Genomic DNA, 21,022 nt, shown 5'->3' on the forward strand with positions numbered 1-21,022 from the left:
GTTTTTACGAAGAACATGTAGGAGTGACGTTTTCGCGAACAGGTAACTGCTGTTCCAGGGTGGGTACTGAACACTAACCAGACACTCGCAAGAGAAAATACATCGACGGAGTGACTGAGGGCAGATAACGAGTTCCAATCCTCAAAACTGGAGACGACTGGGAAATGATAAACTCGCAGGTTCGTATTACTGCTTGTGTTACAGTGGTAGCGTGAAAAGTTACTTGTGTACTTGTGGGGCATGTTACTTGTATAAGGCAGAGGTTGTGTATGTCTTTTCATCGTAATGATCCGATACTGGGCAAGATTCGATGATCTTGTGTTGATTTTTTTAGTTTTCTAGGTTTTAAGTTTCTCTGTAATACCAGATAACTTCACAGTCTAAATTCGCATTGTGAGCAGTAACTGTCTGTGGATCAGTAGTTCCACATGATCTTCATGAAATGAATTCCATTAAATTTAGCTCCAAAACGCGTATGATTACATTGGTATAACTTTGCGTGATAGCGTGAGGTATCCTTAAACCAACCTAAGCATTCCTGATAAACAGAAAAACAACAACAACAATGCGCAGTTATTTTTACTATGCTGGTAACACTGTTATGCTGACTAACCTGTAAAATTCACAATCAGAATCAGAACCAGAATCACTCGCCATACATTGTAATCGGTCTTGGTTGTCTGCGCAAGGACATAGAATTGTCGACACCAGTTTGCACAGGAAAACACACGGTTTAAAACAATCTAACAAATTAAACATTGAACGTACAGTATGTGCAAATAAGCATAGTAATAAGCAGGAGTAATATACACGACAAAAACTAACGTAACCGATTCAATATTCACCCTATGTGTAAGTAGGCATAGTAATAAGTAATAGTGAAATAGGTACAAATCGGTAGCAGCATTTGCTTAAGCGATGGAAAAAGACGGGTTAAGATAGTCTAAATTAGTTTTTATTTACGGTAACCTATCCTGTCCCTTCCTTTGTTTTGAACTCCGAAAGTGTCTAATTCGTCGTCAGATAATCTCGAAAACGGGAAGTGGCCTAGTGCAACATCATTACCTGTAGAAATGTTTCGTTATTTATTCTGATGACTGAACTGCTTTCATCGGTATGATCCTGTTTACTCTCAGGTGGGACAAACTAGGATTTCAGTATAGGAGAGATGAGCCTTGATGCTGGCCCTATTCCTAAGATACAGTCCATTGTGGATACCTCCTTGTGGTGTGGGCTCCCCAGGACAACTTGTTTAAGCTCCCCCAAAACGGACTCTGACATATGGGTGTCTACACCAACTTCTCTGTACAAAAGCACAGTTTCCTGCCATGACAAAATGGACCGGAACCAACATAGCCCATCCCCAGAGGAGTCCTTGGACTTGGGTTCAGAGTTGCAGACACAGTTAGACCTTTTCCTGAAGCTTGGTTTCTCTGAGACACAGGTCCGTGCGGTTCTGTCCAAACTTGGGCTCAACACAGACACCAATCGTGTCCTGGGGGAACTGGTGCAGGCGGCCGCAGACACTGAGGAGAAAGAAGGGTCCCCAGTATCTCCGGTCTTGGTTCCTCGCGGAGAACCCCCACTACAGGCCCACAGTGCAATGCCACACAGTTTACCCAATTTGCCGTCAGCTCCGTGTGAGATAAGAGAGGATGACAATGCCCTCAGACCCATTGTGATAGATGGCAGTAATGTAGCTATGAGGTGAGTGATCTATTGAAACAGTGTGTGCTCTACATTTATATTTTTGTCTGTACACTAATGTTTTCTCCGTTGTTTCTCACATCTTTATTCATACACCATAGATTCTGTACATGGAATGTTAGATTCTATCTCCAAATTTGTCAAAAATATGCCTATTGATATAAGATGGTTATAAATACAAAATGAATAATGGATTTACCTGAGAAGCAAATGATTTTGTCTTTTTACATTGTTGAGAAATTTTGTTGTTTTACATGTGTTGAGAAATGATACTCCATATTTAGGAAGGATGTACAATGCTACATTTTTAACTTGGGCTGTGTGAGTTATCTGATCAACTCCAGAAACACATAATAGAATAAAGACTCTTTTTTAATTTAGCCGGTTTCACTTTTTACTAATGAAATGTATTGTGGTAGAGTACATTATCCTGGTGGTAACTGGTATCAAAATATAAATGATACAGATTCATTTGCCTTACAACTCATCACTCAAAGACACTTTGCATAGTATTTTGCCTTTGGTATGTTCAGACCTTTGCACAGCAAAATGCCTTTTCCTTGTGCCCCCCCCCCTTCTGTTTCGGCTTCTTTTATTAGGCAGACGCGCCTCTGCAGGCTCTCTCGGGTATGCAAATCTGAACACATGCAAATTCAGTTCTCCCCTCCCTTCCCCTACTTTCCTTAACAGCGTGATTACTGGGTGAAGTCACGTTAGCAGAACAGGCTGAGCGGCATTGTGTCCCGATTAGTCCTTATTGTTCCATCTTATGCACCATGGGATTATTGGACTTTCATACATACAGAAGTGTATTGGTCACCCAGAAAAAGTACATGATCAGTACATGATCAATGTCTCTTCATAATATGACTGCAATAGCGGGCTGAGGCAAGACGGCTGTATTTGAAAGATTTGTTTTGACTTCATTTGAAAAAGCAGTTGGTTTGTAACAGGGTAAATGTATGAATGTGTTGAGAAAGTTTTTGAGGGTACCAGAGTATCAGGACTGTATAAAAAAACCGATGAACAAAAAAAGACGTGACAAATGCATTTAAAACATGGAAGAGTCAAATTCAGATATTCAAAGCATCCAATAAAACGAACAAACAAACGAACGAATGAAAAAACGAGTTTCTCTGAAAACCTGACCTCTCAGAACTGGGTGGTATTTCAAGTACATGGTTTAGTGGCTAACCTGGTTAAGTTAACTGAGAGTAAGTAGTAAACCTCCTAAGAGAAGAGCCCTATGGCTTCATTCTCTTAGCAAAACTCTGAGTTAACTTAACCGGGTCAGTCACTGCTTGAAATACCCCCCCAGATGTTAAAATTACTTCTGTGATCACATTAACAAGGCACATCATCATGTTTCATATCATTTTTTTCATTTCATTCATCGTTTTTTTTCATATCGATTCTCTGTGTCTCTCTTCATTCACAGTCACGGGAACAAGGAAGTGTTTTCCTGCTTGGGGATTCAGCTAGCTGTGAACTTTTTCCTGGAAAGGGGTCATGTAGATGTTACTGTGTTTGTTCCTTCATGGAGGAAGGAACAGCCCAGGCCAGATGTTCCCATTACAGGTGAGATGCAGGGAATGCACCGCAGATGACGACGCACTTCCTTCTCTGTAATGTTTCAGTTGAAATATTTTCTGTTTCCTCATATACATATTTGAACCAGTTTGTGGTTACAATGGATCACATGAACAGAAATCCATACAAAAGCCACCTACATATAGCCACCAAAAAACATTAAGTGGCACTGATAATAGTTCACACAGAACTTCCCTGTCTGTAATCCATTAGAGAAGCTTACAATAACAATTTGTTTCTTCCCACGCACAATGTCTTGTAAAGTAAAGAAGCAGTGGCTGTAGGACTTTGGTCTCTCCAAGTATAATGACAACAGTCATTCTTACGCAACTCCTCGTTACTCAGAAACGCGTGCGTTTGGAAACTAGGATGGGGGGGAAAACCCCGACATTGAACTGTTTTTTTCTTTTTTTTAAGAGACAATCAGAGCAAACTTTATCTTTCACATCGGTTGCCAAGTACCTGCCAAGGGGATTTCTTAGCATTGCACTTCCTGCTCTGTAAAACGGAACCGCATGCTTATCTGGACTAGTTTAAAATCTGGCTGACTGGAAAGCACTTTGATTTCAGTAACTGCCTGTGCTAGATTTGGAGCCTGGTTTTCTATGGTCTTTGCCTGGCCTATTTCTATTTTGTCTTGAAACCATGACTAACAGATTTTTCCTTGCTAAATATAATAACTCTGAATTCAATAGTTGAAAAGCTAGATTTGATTTTGTTAGCGTTGCCAGTAAACAGAAGATCGTTGTAATTGAGCTATGTGCTCTTTGGCTTTCTTTCAACATGCAAATTATCAAATATTTTTGTTGCCAACACATGGAGTAATGGTCGCAGTAATAGTAATCGTCATAGGAACAAGCACGACTAACAGGTATTCACATGTAGGTCACACAAAATGGGAATACATATAGTTAGACCTCTTCTCTTTGATTTTTCTCCGCTCCAAAATCAACAAATTTCAGAGATAATTTTCAACTTTTGTTTATGTAAATGTCTTATAGATCAACACATCCTGCGGGAGCTGGAGAGAAAGAAGATCTTGGTGTTCACACCCTCCCGACGTGTGGCTGGCAAACGAGTGGTCTGTTATGACGACCGTTTCATTGTCAAACTGGCTTACGAGTCTGACGGAATAATTGTATCCAATGACACCTATCGTGACCTGCAAGGAGAGCGTCCTGAGTGGAAACGCTTTATCGAGGAAAGACTGCTCATGTACTCCTTTGTCAATGATAAGTAAGTAATTGCATGCTCTATCTTTATAGTCAAAATCTCTTATTTTTTTAAAACTTACGTTGATAAATGTCCTGAGTATTACTTTATGTCTTGAGTGGTCATCACATATTGCGTATGGTTGTTCCACCTGTATAAATAAAGCGCACTGAATAACAGCACTTGAAGTATTTGTGCTGAATTAAGGTTTGACTTTAATCTCATCCTAGGTTCATGCCCCCTGATGATCCTTTAGGGCGACATGGCCCCACCCTGGAGAACTTTCTCCGCAAGACTCCACGAGCTCCCAAACGTCAGCCCTGCCCCTATGGTGAGCCCTGCTTTGCAGTTTGGTGCACTTACCCGTCATAGGCCTAGAGCTCTGATTATGAATTTCACTTTATTTTATGTAACCCTAATAGTCTACGTATTTAAACATAAAATAGTAGTAGCAGACTGTGTGTGCTGTACGCAGGCAATGTTCTTAAAACTATTTATACGTGTACATTTGGTAGATTTTTCAGGATGTGAAAACCATACATACAAAAACAAGGAAAACCAGATTAGAGAACTTTAGAGAACAGCCCTGGAGTGCTGCCTTATCCCAATGACTTGTTAACAGATAACAGCAATATAAACAATGAAATAATATATCAGACAGTGACACTATAAAGGCCGCACTGTACTTATTATCTCTTATCACAAGTGAGCTTCATAAAGTGGGTTGGCTTTTATTACACTTGATGCATTCTCAGTTTCAAGATGTATTCAAAGATATTAATAGATGTTACTTAGTTCCAGATTGCTGACTTCAACAAATCAAACTTAAGTTTTCTTTGTCCTCTGCTCTCTCTTCAGGGAAAAAATGCACTTACGGCATCAAGTGTAAATTTCATCATCCTGAGAGAGCCAAGCAGCCACATCGTTCTCTGGCTGACGAGCTGCGTGAGAAAGCCAAGATGTCTGCTTTGCCACAAAGAACCTCAGCAAACTCTGGTCCCGTTCCAAGCCCACCTTTAGAGGAAGTGATGGAGCAGAAACTTTCTCTGGACCACAAAAAGGTCCACACCAGCGAGAACGTCCCGCTTCTGAAGAATGCCCAGCCTTCTAGTCAGAGGAAGTTCTCTTCTAAGCGTGACCGGTCTAGTCGCCACTCGCCGACCAGCCTTGACTCCTTCCCTAGTGGCTCCCAAGAGTGTTTGGACTCAGGTCTTGGCTCTTATGAATGCTACTCTCCTGAACGCTACTCTCCTGAACATGGCCAAGGCCGCTGCGACCGCTATTGTGGGGGAGATTCCAGGAAATCCAAGGTATCCTCTAGCAGTTGGCACCACTATGTGCCTTTCAGCAACCCGTCCTGCAGCTGCTGTTCCCACCAGACATTCTGCGCCAGTGCAAGTTTTCCACATCACAGGATGCCAGCGGTCAACTCCCAGAACCCAGACCTTATGAGCTACTGCCAACCCCGTTATTCTTCTTATGGAGGTCCAGTTCACCCTGCCGTAAATATGGCTCAGTACAGCCTGCCTCCAGACTTCCAGTATGGGAGGGCACCACCCCCTCACCAAAGCTACTGGTCTGAGTCGTACAGGTCTTATCCTCAGAATATGCCTGGATCCATGCCAGGGGAGAGGGGTCATTGGGCCTCAAGCTCCTCCCAACTCAACCCTCAGGGATCTGAACGAGAGCAGGTCAGGAAGAAGTTACTGGCAATATTTAATGCTCGTTTAGTGGACCGAGCGATGGACATGTTTCCCCAGCTGATGGACCCCCAAAGGCTGGCAGCCGAGATCCTCAATCTCCAATCACAGGGTGGAGGTTTATGACTTATGTAGAGTGCTTTTTCTCAAAATGTCTGCAGTCCCCAGTGAGAACTGTGCCAAATGGTTCTTTGTTCTGTATCGTTCTCTCACATGGTGCACTGAACGTTTCAAAGGCCTTTTGATAAATGTTTTGAAGTTGAAATTTAAAACGATGGATTGTTGACACAAATTGTGTCTTTAGACTGTTGTTCATGGCTTTAATTCTTCGCTATCACTGTGTCTTGGATGAATTGATTTAACTCACCCTTTTAAAATAACTTTTAACAGTTTAACTCTCCTAGATGTATTATTGAATCCATTCAACCAACTAAGCTGTATCTCTGTATCCTCTGGAGTTCAGGATCTAAGTTTTGACAGGTATACTGGTAATGTTTAAATAATAAATTACACAGCTATCATTAGCATTATTTATTGAGTCTATCACAGCTCCACTAAAGAGACATATTATTCTGGTCAAAAAATTGTCACAAACTATATTTCAGTCATAAGCATTAAATGTTAATAGCAACAAATACCACTTCATGTGTAAGAAAAGAGGAACAGTGGAAACATTCATTGCTGTTTCTATGGAAACTAAATCATTAAATGTTTAAAGTTGTGATATTTTTGGATTAATTATGTTGGCACTATGTGCTTGGTAGGTGATCGTAAAGCCAAACTACCTGAAAGGGTAGTGTAGTAAACACCCTGTGGGTTCTTCTTGGTAATTTTGCCTCTACTGCAACTGTTCACAATTTCAAATCAACTGTTATTTAAAAAAAAAAAAGCCAAATGTAATCATTTTAGAGTTCTCAGAAAAAGATGACTTCAGTTTACATAGCAACAGAGGTAAGACAGATGTGTTATGAAAAAAAATGCTTCAATTCAAATAAAAACAGCTGACGTTTTGGAACTGCTGCACTTTTCTGAGTTAAGGCATTTTAATATGCACACTGTCTAAATCACTAGAAGGCACACTATAGCACATGTATGTAGAAGAAGAATGACAAAGTAATTAATGTTTTTAGACAGCTTTAGTTAAGCAGTTTTGTTAGGAACATATATAGCCTTGTAGCAATAAATGAAAAAATGAAAAGTCTCAAATGCATGGGAGCTCTGTATGATTGCACAGTTTCTGTTCATTTTAAAATTTTTGTATTCTAAGGAAATATCATATTTTTGGCTTATTAGATGTCATTGATTCACTTGACTTAACACAGTGTTTGTGAAACAGATCAAATAAAATGTGCATTTTAAAATATGTGTTTGTATTCACTGAGCAGATTTCATTAAATCTTGGGCATCAGTATTGTGGAGAATCTCAACAAAAGCTCTCAGCTATATTCATAATTTTGAAAAGTAGTGTGACTAGTGCTACCACATTTCCTTTGACTTAGCTTATTGCGTTGCTTGTTCCGTTCACTTAAATGTGTGAAATTTTGCGACACGAATGCATTTACTGCGGAAGCATTTACATAAATATTGGCTTGAAATCCTTGAACATATACATTTTGTTTCTTTAACCTTTCAAGCACAGTATGTGACACAGGATCCTGTCATCAGTCAGCTCAGACTGTATCTTGTCTGTGCAAGTTGATGTTTTTCACACTTGACATTTACAGACATACCGCAGTCGAGCTGTAGGCAAATGTGTGACCCCCTCAAGATGAATTCCAAGAAGAACACTGTGGGGCATTTCCAAAATCAACTGTTCAGAGATCCTTCACAACACGTGCTGAATGTAACAAGAGCAAGGAGATATTAACACAACCAAAAATGTGAAAAGTAAATACTGTATAAAACACTTGTCAAATGTTTAGTGTGTAAAACTTTGTGTGTATCTTTTTTAATACAATTTTTCGTTTTTTTTTTCATATATTGTAAATTCTTTTTGTCTAAAAAAAAAAAACAACAACAAAAAACAAACAAAAACAACAACAACAACAACAGCAACAACAACAAAACCAAAAAGAAAGATGCATAAAATCCAGATACATAAACAGCATGAGCATAATGTTTAGTTGTGTTTATTATAACAGAATTATCTTATGTTATGCAGTTACAGTTATATATTTAGTTTTTTAAAATTCATATCTGTAATTTGTTTTTCCTTGTGGCTGTCTGTTCGTGTAAACGTCAGCAGAAAAAAAAACAGATGCCCTTAATAGATACCGTTGTATTCTTTACTGTGAGATAAGGCTTAATTTGACCTAGAAAGAAAAGAGGAGAAAGAAGACATTGAGAAAGATGATATATACATCTAATTTTGTTTTGTTATTTACATTACTACATTCATGACTTAAGTGCTTAAGTACTCCTGGGATTATCTTTTGGATGTTCGATATTATATTTTTCAGTGTATAATTATTGGTATGCCATTTGGCAATACATAACAAACCACACAGTGAGACAGTGGAGCATGTTTTATCAACTATATGACACCATGTTTTCTAGATAACACAATTTATGTCATATTGAAATAATAGATGTAATTTCTTGAACTTGGTAAAAACAAAAAAAAGTGTCATTTCCATTATTCTTGTGCTGTCCTCTTTTCAAACACATCCCCCCCCCCCCCCCACACACACACACACGCACGCTCACTCCCACTCACACCCACAGAGCCACCCACGTACACATCATTGATCAGAGAGATAAAAATGGTTATGAATTACCATCCACAGCTGTGGCTTCACTTGCAGGAAATTAGTAGTACATTTTTGATAATATGACATTTAATAACTAACTAACTAACTAACTAGCTGACTAACTAAATAAACGAATGAATATATCATGAACAGATTTACATTTAGTCTTTTGGCAGATGCTTTTGTCCAAAGTGGCTTGCAAAAGATCATCGAAAATAAACTTAAATCACCATGTCTCAATACACAAAACTAGATCCAACAACCACTCCAAGGACTGTGTGCGTAAAAAGAGGTGTATTTTGAGGCTTTATGGGGGAATGCCATACAGTTATTGTAGAACCAGGCTGGATCAGTCTTCTATCCCCTTTCATGCATAGTTTCATACAACACAAATACTTCTCACCCACCCAAAAATACCTCTCATTTTGCATCACTAAAGCCATACCGTATTAGCACTTTCACTATGAAACAGTATCGTTTTTAAAGTGCTCTTTTTTTGGTTAGCTGTGTACATTCCCACTCCCACTTCATCTGAAACTGATTAGATATTCCACGATCAGACAAAGCCGACCACCTCACCTCACCACTCTCTCATTTCATTTCCTTTTATTTCAAAGTCAGGCATCATCTAACTTCCCCTGACTCAACCTTATCTGTTGTTGGTATCAGTGAAAACAAACTTGCCTAACTGCAACTGAACAGAGGAGACAGGAAGCTTAAAAATGTACATAGATCTATCTGTACAAAAGGTCTCGAATTTTTTTACATTTAATTTAAAAATGTCATGTTTGTAATCTGAGAGTCAACTGACTCAATATTTGGTTATTTTGGCTTAACATAGGTGGGCAGTTCATTTTCCACTTTTACTTTGATTGTTCACATGTGATTACCTGTACTGTTGTGTACTATTCATACATCATAATGATGAATACAAATAAAATGTATGATCATGCATATACAAGTTGCTCCTCTGTAATTAACCAATATCTTACCCTTGTACATGATTGACATCAAAAGAATGTGACACTGGACACAGCCTTCTGTTGTGTACTACTTGTACACGATAATGGCGATGGATAAAATATATGATTATGTAAAAAACAAGTTGCTTCTGTGTCCACCCTTGTACATGATTAACATCAAAATAATGTAAAAGTGTAAAACAGATTTCTGGAACAGATAATGTTCTTTTTCAGGATTAATTCACAGAGCAAATTTGCTTGACGTGAAGATCACAGCATAATTCTCAACAACCTGTAATGTCATCTTTCATTTTTAGGTTGAAAGCATTAAAGTAACAGGCCTACTTAACTTTCACTTCTCACACACTAACTGCGTTTCTGCTTTACTGAGTACACTTTGAGCACCTCTCGCCAAACTACTGCACATATCCTTGATCATAAGCATACTGACCTCTCCGTACGTGCTGGCACTAAACGTTTTACTTTTTTCCTCATATGAATCATTTTTTTTCCCGACAAACGTCACTGTGAAGGTTAAAAACTGATTTATTGCTCTTTCTAAGATTAGTCTACATGTAAAGACATAACCTGTGCCTCCGGTCTGAATCTACCATAAAGTTGGTGATGCACAAATAATTACGGAAATATTTTAGATTTGGTATCACAGCAGTAAACAGACAAACATTCAAAGGGATTACTAATGATTATCATCTGAAACCTACAACACTAAAACCGAAACCCACAAATTTATGTCCAGGTAATTTTTTTTATGCGTGGGTCAGTAATCTTTAAGCAAATAGAAAATAACCCACAGTTCCCTACAATTCTTATCGTGTAGTACTGTCTGGTTTTTAATTGCTTGACAAAAAAAAAAAAAAGTTGTAAATGCCATTGTGGATGGAATATGGTGATCTCAGTAAAGTGGAAAAGTCAAAATTCATAAACTTTCTGGTGAGTCCCAAATGTGGTTTTAGGGTGGTTTATCAAATCATCAATCTTTCAACATGGTAAATCATCGTTCCGTTTTGATAGGGCATCCGCCCTGTCTGTGTGCTTGGCGGTAGTGCAGCTGAGGTTTTACCCATTAAACAACAGTCTATCTCTCTGCTCCTTTACTTGGATTCAAGTCAGAACATGCCTCAGCAAGGCAAAGTAAGCAAACACCATTGGCAAGGATGACTTGAAAAGTGTGTCATGATTTTCACAAATTTTTTTTTTTTTAATTTCATAATCAGTGTTTAAATCTGAAGCCATGGTGAGGTACAGAACACACCTGATTTGCATTTTTACACAGGCAGTGATTGATTTGAGGGTAGACTGTAAATCAAAGCATTTATTTCATAATATCAAGTTGTATGCCGGAAGTCTATTTTCATTGGGTAATCCATAAGTGCTGTGTGCTTCGCTGCCTTCACTGTCTTTTCAATACTTAGTGTTTTCTTAGTATGATGTTTTTAAAGCCTCCAACACCAGTCACAGGTGTGCATCAACAAAAATGAATACAGACAAAAAAGACCCAATACAACTTAAGATCTAAAAAGAAGTCAGTGATTTTCCAGACAGCATTTATAGATTGTACTTACATTCATAAAATCAAAGGAATCGGACCACAGTAAAACAAAAAAACAAACAAACAAAACAAAAGAAATAAAAGCATGTTGAATGGGGGGACCAGGAATGTCGGCAGCGCAACTGTAACAGACAAAATCAGGACTACGATGGTGACGAAAGCATTGGGATTCAGTGAGTTCGGTCATTTGGTCAGTGATTCAGTGAGTTCAGTCGTTTGGTCAGTGATTCAGTGAGTTCAGTCGTTTGGTCAGTGATTCAGTTAGTTCAGTCGTTTGGTCACTGATTCTACCATGTATTTTTTTTTTGGGTGGTTAAAATCATGTATTCATTTGACAACTGCTCTCAATCTGAGTGACTTGCAAAGAGGGCATACAGCTAAACCAACCAGTAACACAGCTTCCGTTTGCCTTTCTCTTACATGCTCTACATACACTGTTAGTGGTCAAAGGTTCTGTTTGGACTCATTTTGCACCAGTTTTGCTCAAAAAAGATACAAAGTGGAGGAGGTGATTATGCAAAACTGTTTTGCGCGTGACAAGGATATGAGATCATCAAACTTATAGTGACTAATCTCTTCATGGTAATTTCCAAACTGACATAAACTTTCACTTCCTTTTGAGAGATTGGTCTGTTTGTTAATGTTTCTCTCACGGAAATAAACACTTATCTGGGAAACAGACTGAGCAAATTTCCTTCATTATTTTAGCGTTTTGCTTTACTTACTTTTTTACATTTTGGAATTGGTCCTGAGACTGTTAAAGTGGTTTATTTAGAAAGCTCCTCATATTCAAACAAATGTCCAAAAGTCTCTGAGTAGCTCTACTCAGTGCAAAACAACTATTCAACTAATTAACAGCAAAAGCTATTAAAGTAGAAGAATCAAGCAATTAATCAATAAAGACAGTTTTCAAAATGCTGATACTTGTTCACACTGTGAGTGTATTTTTGAGGCTTGGTGAGAGGAATAATGTATGATGACGGTAAAAAATTTCAGAAAATCTGGAAATCACAAAACGTACGTACACACAGATGTGAACACACAATGCACACGTGCACACATACACACACTTCTACTCACATGCCCATGCACACGTACGCACGAAAAGTGCAACAAATGAGCATTCATTGTAACTTTAGATTCTTGGCTGGTTGAGGTCGGTTAGGTAACACGTATGGCATTTGATTTGCATACGGGCGACTGATTGTATATGTTCTCTGTGTCTTACATTCCATGTCTTTGCCTTAAGGGAAGCTGGGCACTGATGAAAGCTTATAGTAACAACAACAACAAAAGCTCAGACAGTGCAACCTGCTGCTGCTGCAAAATACCTTCAACGTCACATGCACACAGCTTCTCAGGTGTGGACAAAGATCCAGCAGTGTTGAAACACTGTCCGTTTTTCAGGTCGGTATGTTTGTAAAACACAAATAATGGTTGTGGTGGTTGGACTACATGTGTTACTGGCACTTTGGGTCAACCTCAGTTAGGCAAAAACTTTGTCCTCTGAAGAACATAACACAACAAATGGAAAGCTCTCAGTTTCTCTGACAGACTGAGGTGAACACATCTGTTTTATTAACCTGCATTCAGAAAGAACTGCTTTGTCAGCTGTGCGAAACCAAACCAAACCTTTATGTGTGCTCTAGGCTGTTACTTTACTGATCTTTAGCAAACTTTTATTTACAGGATTTTCTCAGTGTAAATGAATCTCTTTTAATTTTTTCCCAAAATGTCTGATTTAGGTCAGGAATTTGTGAATTTATATTATCATAATGGTGATTGACGGCTGAAAACATATATGCTTGTGATTGCTATGGGATTAAAATTTGCAACAGGTTCCTTTGGTTGAATTGGAAAAATACACCTGAATTCCTTCATAGAGAGGTATATCTACTATAGAAATCCTCAAGAGGATGAAAGAAGCTGATACCACCCTCTGCTGGAATAATCAAAAACCCAGCCCTCCGTTTATCTCACCTTTTTCAGGCATTTATTCAGGGGGGTGTTCCAAGTAAGTGGTTTAGTGACTAACCTGGCTAAGTTAACTCAGAGTAAGTAGTAAACCTCCTAATAGAAGAGCTTTATGGCTTTGTTTTGCTAGGAGAATGAAGCCACAGGGCTCCTCTATTAGGAGGTTTACTACTTACTATGAGTTAACTTAACCAGGTTAGTTACTAACCGTACTTGGAATACCCCCAGGTCTCTTCTACTTGTTTCAATTTGCTGATTGTGTCCAGTCACAAAAACTGTCCTGTCAGTTTCACAAAAATCATCTGAACAGAACTCTCTTTAAACCTGTCTATGCAGAGAACTCTTCTCATCAGAAGTGAATGTCTTTTCACCCAGTTCATTTTCCTGTTTGACCTTTTTAAATGTCAAACATGAGCAATGAGCTCCACCTTCCCGACTCAAGAATGTCTCTGGAAGTAGGCCTATAAATTACGAAGTATAAATCACCGTTGTCTTTTGACATGTGCCTCCTTTTCTGTGCAAAACTCACTAGTTTTTTGTAACATCGATGAACGTGCCATGAATTTTAAGTCCTTACATGCATGCAAGTTATGTCTTAATACATTGTTTCTCCCTGCAACGTAGTCCTGTGTTTGTTAAGCTACCCCCTACGCCCTACTCCTGGCAAACTGTTAAGAACTGCAAAAATGCATTTGAACTGTTCAGAAAAAAGAATCCAGTGAAGAGTCACACCAAGTTTGAAACTGCATAAATATAATATGTATGATTCCATCCTCCGGGTCAAGGTAGGCTGCATTGCACGATGGCATAAACAATTTGGCAGCATTCTTCAGAGGTCATTTCTAGGCCTACGCTGGAACAGAAAGTCTCCACTGCTTTTAGGGAAGCTGGACGTTATAAAGGTTGTAACATTACTTATTTGTTCAGAATCAACATCTACTTTAACTCTGAGTTCCTGACCGAGTGGGATAGTCATAATGACCGGCTGTCAAATGGCACGTGCCATGTGAATGCATTCACGTGAGTTTGGAGAGGGAAATGGAAAGTTGAGCACAAAGTATTTTTGGTTATAATTTTAAGTCTAGACAACTCATCTTGGCGACAGACAAGGCGTTCCAGTCGTAGCCTTTTCCCCTTAGTTTTCGTTGTGCGGCGTTTGCAGACCAGCCCTTAAGTCTGGTATTCTAACCCAACGCACTGAGTGGCATAAGAGCACCTCACGATCATCAACCCTTTTCTTTAACGAAAGGTACATCAAATCAAAGATATAAAAACACAGATGAGGAAAAATAATGTAAAATCCTTATCTTCTTGTTTTGATAATATGCACTATTAAAACTAGCCTCTTTTTAAATTTGAGGTAACTTTGCTATGTTTTCTAAGAAACATAACACCATATTGCATTTAACTACGTGCCTTGTGCAATTTACTGGTGTTTTGACGAGCTGCTTTTCTGATTTTTTTTTTTTTTTTTTAATTGGTAGACGTTCGCACCTGGCCCACAAAAGCTGGTTTTAATATTTAGCAGTTAGCCTTCATTTAATCAGCTGAAAGAGGTAGGAAAAACAGAACAGACCGTTATTAAAGGAAACCTCTGGAGCATCGGGGACAATATTACTTCCCCAACCCACTGAACGAAACATACAAAAACAAGCACTACTATCGTGTTTTGGACATTGTCAGATACAGCCCAATCCAGTGAATGGCAGTTGTTTTGCAGTCTGCCGCATTCACACTTAGTGTTTCTAACTTTTCTTTTTTTGTTGAATTATAAATCATGTGATTTATGAGATACCTAGTGAGCTAACTTTTAGGGGGAAACATAGATATGATAGTCCGCAGTCATAGGCAACATATTGTTTGGCACCCTGGCGTCCGTGTTCCAAACGTACGCTACAAAAACTACAGCACCCAAAACCCAAGTCACCAAGTTGCCAAAAGCCTTTCCGGGGCAACCGCCACAGGAGTATTTTCGTGTTGACTCGTCTCGAAGTCGGATTTTGTTGGAAATTTGTAACGTATATGTTGCAACGATGTAGATAAAGGAGCTTTAAAACGTCAATGACACGTCTACACAAAATCCGTCCCTTTGGCAGTGGAGAGGCCACGTTTGGGATTTTGTCTGAAGAGGGGGTAGACGTAATAAACTGTATGTTGATTTCTAACAAGCTCAACTAGCTAGTTACGTTAGCGTATGCCCCCGCTGCACTGCTAGAGTCGCAAATGTTTGTTTGTATGATTGATTTAGAATTGGTTCACTTACAATTATAACCCTGTGGTAAAGAGTAATATTTGCTTTGTGTTATACTGTAAAAATCTGACCAAATGAATTGTTTGTTTTCACAGGAGAGAATGTGGCAAAGCGTCGGTCTAACTGTGCTGGTCATTGTGGCCACCCTCATATGCGTCCTACTCTTCATGCTTTTCGGTACGTAGCTATAAGGTCGAGAATGTTAGGTAGTTTCATAGTTTGTATTTCGCTTGAAATAAAACTGTAGACACGATGGAATCGGAGTGTATGCGCAGGACATCGCAACTAAATACTGTAATATTTTGTATCTTTCATACAACCGTTATGAAGATTCACAGGCTTCGCTATTTTGAAACGCGGCTCTAGCGAGCGTGCAAATTGTACTAGTGTTGGGGAGGTGTACTAAAACTTGTAATAAAGCTCGGCATTCATATTTTCAAAGGAAAGGCTGGAGTCTTTAGCCATTTCAGGAATAGGTCGTGTTTTTTGTTTGTCAGCAGGCTTGGTTACAACATGGAGTTCCTGGAGTCTTGTTGCGTCGTCACCTGACCTAAACGACTTCTGTTTGACTTGACTTTAACCCTATGTTTGTCAGATCCACATGCATGTGGAAACAACTTTTTTTTGTTTTGTTTTTTTTCTTTTTTACAATGCGAGAGTCACCTTAAGTAGAACAAAATGTATTTGAATTGTCCTGTGAGCGAACGCAAATGCCTGCTGGTATTTTCAGTATTTGAGGCATAAATAATACTGGTACATCAAGAGCGTGGAGGTTAACAGTCGATTTGCACATGATATAACTATATATACTATATTAGTTAATGAAAATATGTCATTTAAACATGAATGGATATCTATTCTTGTACTACAGATAATAAGAAAAGATAATAAAAATACAACAGAAATAACAATGACAGTGAACAGGAGAGTGTGGGTAGCCTAAGGGCTTGTACCTAGCTATGTAAAATGCTCATTATAAAACACTATTTCTTAGACTGGCTTTATAGCTCGGATAAATACATGATTCCTTTGCACTTATCTGCAGGTTGGTATGTGGTGTGGCAACTCTTCCTGTCCAAGTTCAAGTTCCTCCGAGAGCTGGTGGGAGACACGGGCTCCCCGCAGGTTGAGACGGAGCCTTCGGAGTCGGAGAGCGAACGCAGCTCTCCCCCGACGCCCCGCCACCGGCCCAAGACCGCACGCCAGAGGGTTGTCCCTCCAGACAGCACTACATAAAGCCCTGCCCTCCACTGACCCACGCGCCCGCTTCTGCCAGTCTGAAACCCTTCTAACGTGGACCTAAGGCCTTCTCTTGAACTCATCTTTCATCGAATGGTTTCAGTGGTCCTTGCCCCCTTATAAGCGCTTATCTCACTTGGCTTAGCTGACCTGCTGATGTTGTTGTGGACAGCCATTGGATCGTGGGGTTTTATGGAGCTATTTCACCGTTTAATTTCAGTTATGTGTCTTTCTACTCATGATCAGCAAGTCAGATGAAAACCAGGTTCATTCACTAGTCATAAAAAATCACTTCTTTCTTGCTTCTGATTGGACTGCTTCACTGTATGAAGTTTGCAGGGCGAGAATCGTGATGTGTGTGTGTGTGTGTGTGTGTATGTGTATGTATGTATGTAGTGAGGGAAGGGCGTGCTTGTAGTTGCTAATCTACCATGATTTTGGACATTTATTGATGTGAAGAAAAAAAATCAGATGACAAAACTGAAAGCTGTCCTAACTGACAACCAAACCATCTCGACATCTCAGCGTGTTAACTTCACGGTCATCAACACTAATATTCTTGACATTCAGTCTTTGCCTATGAATTGGAGTTAAATCAGTGTGTCCTTTCATTGTTGGTTGGAAAATGTCCAGAACTGAACGGTTGAAAACTTATCAATAAAGAGGGCTTCAGATCATCTTCAGTTAATGATGGCCAAGCCCCCCTGGAATGCAGCAGTGTTCCATTTCCATGGCTACGCTGGCTTCCTGGTGCTGCAAATCTGGCTCAGTGTTCCATGATGGCTGCCATGGTTACCACTGAGGCCTCCCTTGTGCCTCTGAACCAATGGGTGTTGACAGGGCACTGCCATAGTTCCGTTTTTCACCTACCTCCAATCAGACGACACGCGTGGCATAGTAAATTTTAAGTTTTACATGTTTTTGGTCCCCCCCCCCCCCAATAGCTGTATTTCGCCCTCATAATAAATATATTTCATAAATACGTGTCTCAGAGTAAATGGGTAGTTGCCTACTGTTTATGTTGTTGTATATTCATGTATAATCTAAGATTTTCTGACTAGCACACCCTGTTCTAGGTCACATGACTAGATTGGCAATGGAAAGAAAAAATGTACCTGTATGTGGTGTTTGTTGGCCTGTGAGCATTTGCGCTCCTAGCAACATGATTTTCACATTTATTTTTACATTTGCTACAGTGCAATACTTTTTCTCCAAATGTATAGCTTTGCAAAAGAAAAAAAAAACTTGACTATCTTACTTTAATCACTTTGGCTTTTAGCTTTTGACTTTGGCCCTTAAGCGCACCAGCACGCAAACCACCAAACGCTTTCTCTTTTTAAAAGGGGAGGTAGCTGTCTACCGCTGAGAACTTTTGTGGGTGGTGCACATATTCACCAGAGGGTGGCAGTCTTGGTGTATGTAATTTAAATAGCAACATAACTACTCGCATTTATGCCTTGAAGTTTTTTTTCTTTCTTCTTTGCACATTTACACACTTGAAATTGCCACCTTTACTTAAATTTTCTGCCTCTTTACCACACAAAGCTGTTTTAAAAATATAAGAACGTCATAGGGTATATAATCGACAAGGAGGTATCAGCACGCGCACTGACTCAGACAGGTGGGCAAAAGTCTCCTGTGTACCAGATAACTCTGGATCGATAGAACATCAGAAACACCGATAGTGAGACAAGTACACATTTTGATGCTTTCCTTTTCTGTAGCCCTCGTCTACTGGAGAAAGGCTGAGATTGTATCTGACTGCAGTGAGGCACACGAATTCGGAGTTACAGCACGTCGCTGCCAGTGAAAATAGAATTGTTATTTTAAAGCTATGTTTCAGTCTCAGTTAAAGGGATGCACATTTTGAAAGCGAATGTGTGCAGCTGACCAAAATGAAAGAGGAAAGCAAAGACCTTGCAGTGTACAGAAGCTGTAATTTCAGAGTATGAAAATACTTTACAGGAAATGACTGTGGTAAACCAGAGAAATGACATCGCCAGAGCTCCTCCATAGGTTCTTTATATAAAGAGTTTAAGTTCTCTTGATTTGCCTTAAACATAATGCAGTGCATTGGACCTTCATGCCTAATAGCACAGCAGATGCAGGTCACAGTCTCATTTTAGGACTTTTCACACTAATACGTCTGGCAAGGCGAGGCACCTGCCTATCATACTCGGTCCATTGTGGTTTTAGAAATAAAATGTGACTGCAGTTTTTCAGATATCTGCCCAAACACTTAAAATATGAGGCCATCCGGGCTATCTGATGTCACACTTGTGGCGTACCAAAAACAGAGGCATTTATTAGCCTATTGGCAAACAGCTCCCGTTTCACAGTCAGCAACAAAATATGTTGTTTTCGCTTTCATCGTCTGAGGAGCAGTCTGACTGCTAGGCCCAAAAATAGAGCATTGATTCATCGAGTTGTGTCTTCATAGCGTAAAACCAAATTCCTCACCCCCTCTGTGGTCGCATTAATTCAGTACAGGTCCATCCCTCTGTGCCTTCGCAATGCAGACACGTTTCTGGATGCCATTATTAAGGAGAGATAAATCAGAGTGAGAAGGGGAAAAATGTAGGCTCAGACTTCTTACGGAGGCAAAATGACGCTGGTGATTTACAATCACTATTTGTTGCCTGTGCTTAATGAAAAACTCTTTTAAGAGTTCGTCTCCTGAAAGCAGTGTCTGACTTTCTCCTCGCCCTCAGCAGCACTCCGGGAGATCGCAGGCATTAATGCTGCAGATATTTAAACCATCAATTACCGCAAAGTGCCATTCTGTGTGTGTCGAGACTTTTATCGCAATTTGCCGATTAAAAGCTGCTGGTGTCAGTCCTTGTATAGGCATTCGCACCCATTACCTCCTCTCCACAGAGCGGACCCTGGTAAGTGAAAGAATGCATTGTTCCTCTGAGGAGAAAACACACAGAAATAATGAAATATGCCTCTGCCATTGAAGTACATGTGTCTAAACGTACATTAGTACAAGAAGCCTCACGTGGACATGTAAGGTCAGCCTCTCCAGTGAATCTGCTTTGTACAACAGACAAATTTACATATGTTTAATGATTAATGGAAAAAAGGCTTCATACACATTGTGGGTTTTAAAAAGTTGTAGGTTTTCTCTACAACATTATTATAACATGCCTCTCATGCCGATATGTAAACACTTGGTAGATATGGGACATTCAATACCCATTTGATTAAAACTGAATATTTAATGATTTGACTAACACTGAGACACTTAGCATTTTTAACTCAGCATAAGGTCTTCATATGGTAGTGATGTTCATTACTGCATGAATAAAAACACATTTAAATGTGTTTTGAATATATTCATAAGACACGTTAGACCTGAAATAGGCTACATTAGCCAAGTGATGTTAGAGTTCCATGGAATCATTTGAGGGCACATATAATGGTCCGACTCCTAGAGTCTTTGTGGTCAGTTACTTCTGAGGATGTTCCAGCACTGTAATCATAAAGCTGATCTGGCATGGCATTTCTCCCCGGGACACTGGTTGACTTATTGTACAATCCTTTTACTCTGTTCTTTCATCAGGCACATTAACCCTAATACACTATGAACAATTTCCACTGAATGATTATTTTAAATGGAATTTTTTTTGTAGTCCAAATATCCAAAAGGAATCAGGGTAAGTGAAGATCTCCTGCTTTGTTTAGCACTATCTTGTATGGAAAAATGAAAGTCTACGTCATTATTCCAATCAACCATCTCATCATTAACAACCTGGTGTAATATAGACTATATTTATTTCTCTGTATAAATTTCTCTTCTCAGGGGACAATATTTGAGATTCTTGTGCATTGTTTACAAAAAAGGACCAAATAGCATCAGATATCTTTGGGAAAATGTCTTTACTTTGTGTTTATAATGACAACTTTCAAAGATGAGAACACGACATGACACAAATTTATGTGAAGAACTACTTTGATTTCCAGTAGCGAGGCATAGTACTCATCTACAGATAATATTGACATTAATGACATTTTATAAGGTGCTTAAAACAACAAACAGGAATGTTAAAGAGAATGTGTTGCAC

At 39.2% G+C, this 21,022-nt stretch overlaps 2 protein-coding genes across 2 annotated transcripts; both read left to right on the forward strand.

Moving 5' to 3' along the window:
- The first annotated feature begins 37 nt into the window (after positions 1 to 37).
- On the forward strand, positions 38 to 7,420 carry zc3h12ab (zinc finger CCCH-type containing 12Ab). The gene is made up of 6 exons (XM_030788884.1): positions 38 to 179; positions 1,137 to 1,707; positions 3,146 to 3,285; positions 4,299 to 4,533; positions 4,740 to 4,840; positions 5,368 to 7,420. Exons 2-6 carry the CDS (start codon positions 1,169 to 1,171, stop codon positions 6,333 to 6,335), a joined length of 1,983 nt encoding a protein of 660 aa, XP_030644744.1. The 5' UTR covers positions 38 to 179; positions 1,137 to 1,168; the 3' UTR covers positions 6,336 to 7,420.
- A 7,999-nt stretch (positions 7,421 to 15,419) lies between these two features.
- On the forward strand, positions 15,420 to 17,895 carry smim13 (small integral membrane protein 13). Its single transcript, XM_030788967.1, has 3 exons — positions 15,420 to 15,614; positions 15,812 to 15,893; positions 16,762 to 17,895. The coding sequence occupies exons 2-3, from the start codon at positions 15,818 to 15,820 to the stop codon at positions 16,950 to 16,952; spliced, it is 267 nt and encodes an 88-aa protein (XP_030644827.1). The 5' UTR covers positions 15,420 to 15,614; positions 15,812 to 15,817; the 3' UTR covers positions 16,953 to 17,895.
- The last annotated feature ends 3,127 nt before the right edge of the window (positions 17,896 to 21,022 follow it).

Source organism: Chanos chanos, chromosome 12, assembly GCF_902362185.1.
Source record: "Chanos chanos chromosome 12, fChaCha1.1, whole genome shotgun sequence".
Taxonomy (NCBI): domain Eukaryota; kingdom Metazoa; phylum Chordata; class Actinopteri; order Gonorynchiformes; family Chanidae; genus Chanos; species Chanos chanos.

Bases quoted from the DNA above. Each gene is read 5' to 3' on its own strand.
- smim13 (XM_030788967.1), top strand. From the start codon at position 15,818: ATGTGGCAAAGCGTCGGTCTAACTGTGCTGGTCATTGTGGCCACCCTC. The intron at 15,894-16,761 runs GTACGTAGCTAT...ACTTATCTGCAG, and splicing joins CCTACTCTTCATGCTTTTCG to GTTGGTATGTGGTGTGGCAA.
- zc3h12ab (XM_030788884.1), top strand. From the start codon at position 1,169: ATGAGCCTTGATGCTGGCCCTATTCCTAAGATACAGTCCATTGTGGAT. The intron at 3,286-4,298 runs GTGAGATGCAGG...AATGTCTTATAG, and splicing joins GCCAGATGTTCCCATTACAG to ATCAACACATCCTGCGGGAG. The intron at 4,841-5,367 runs GTGAGCCCTGCT...CTCTCTCTTCAG, and splicing joins ACGTCAGCCCTGCCCCTATG to GGAAAAAATGCACTTACGGC.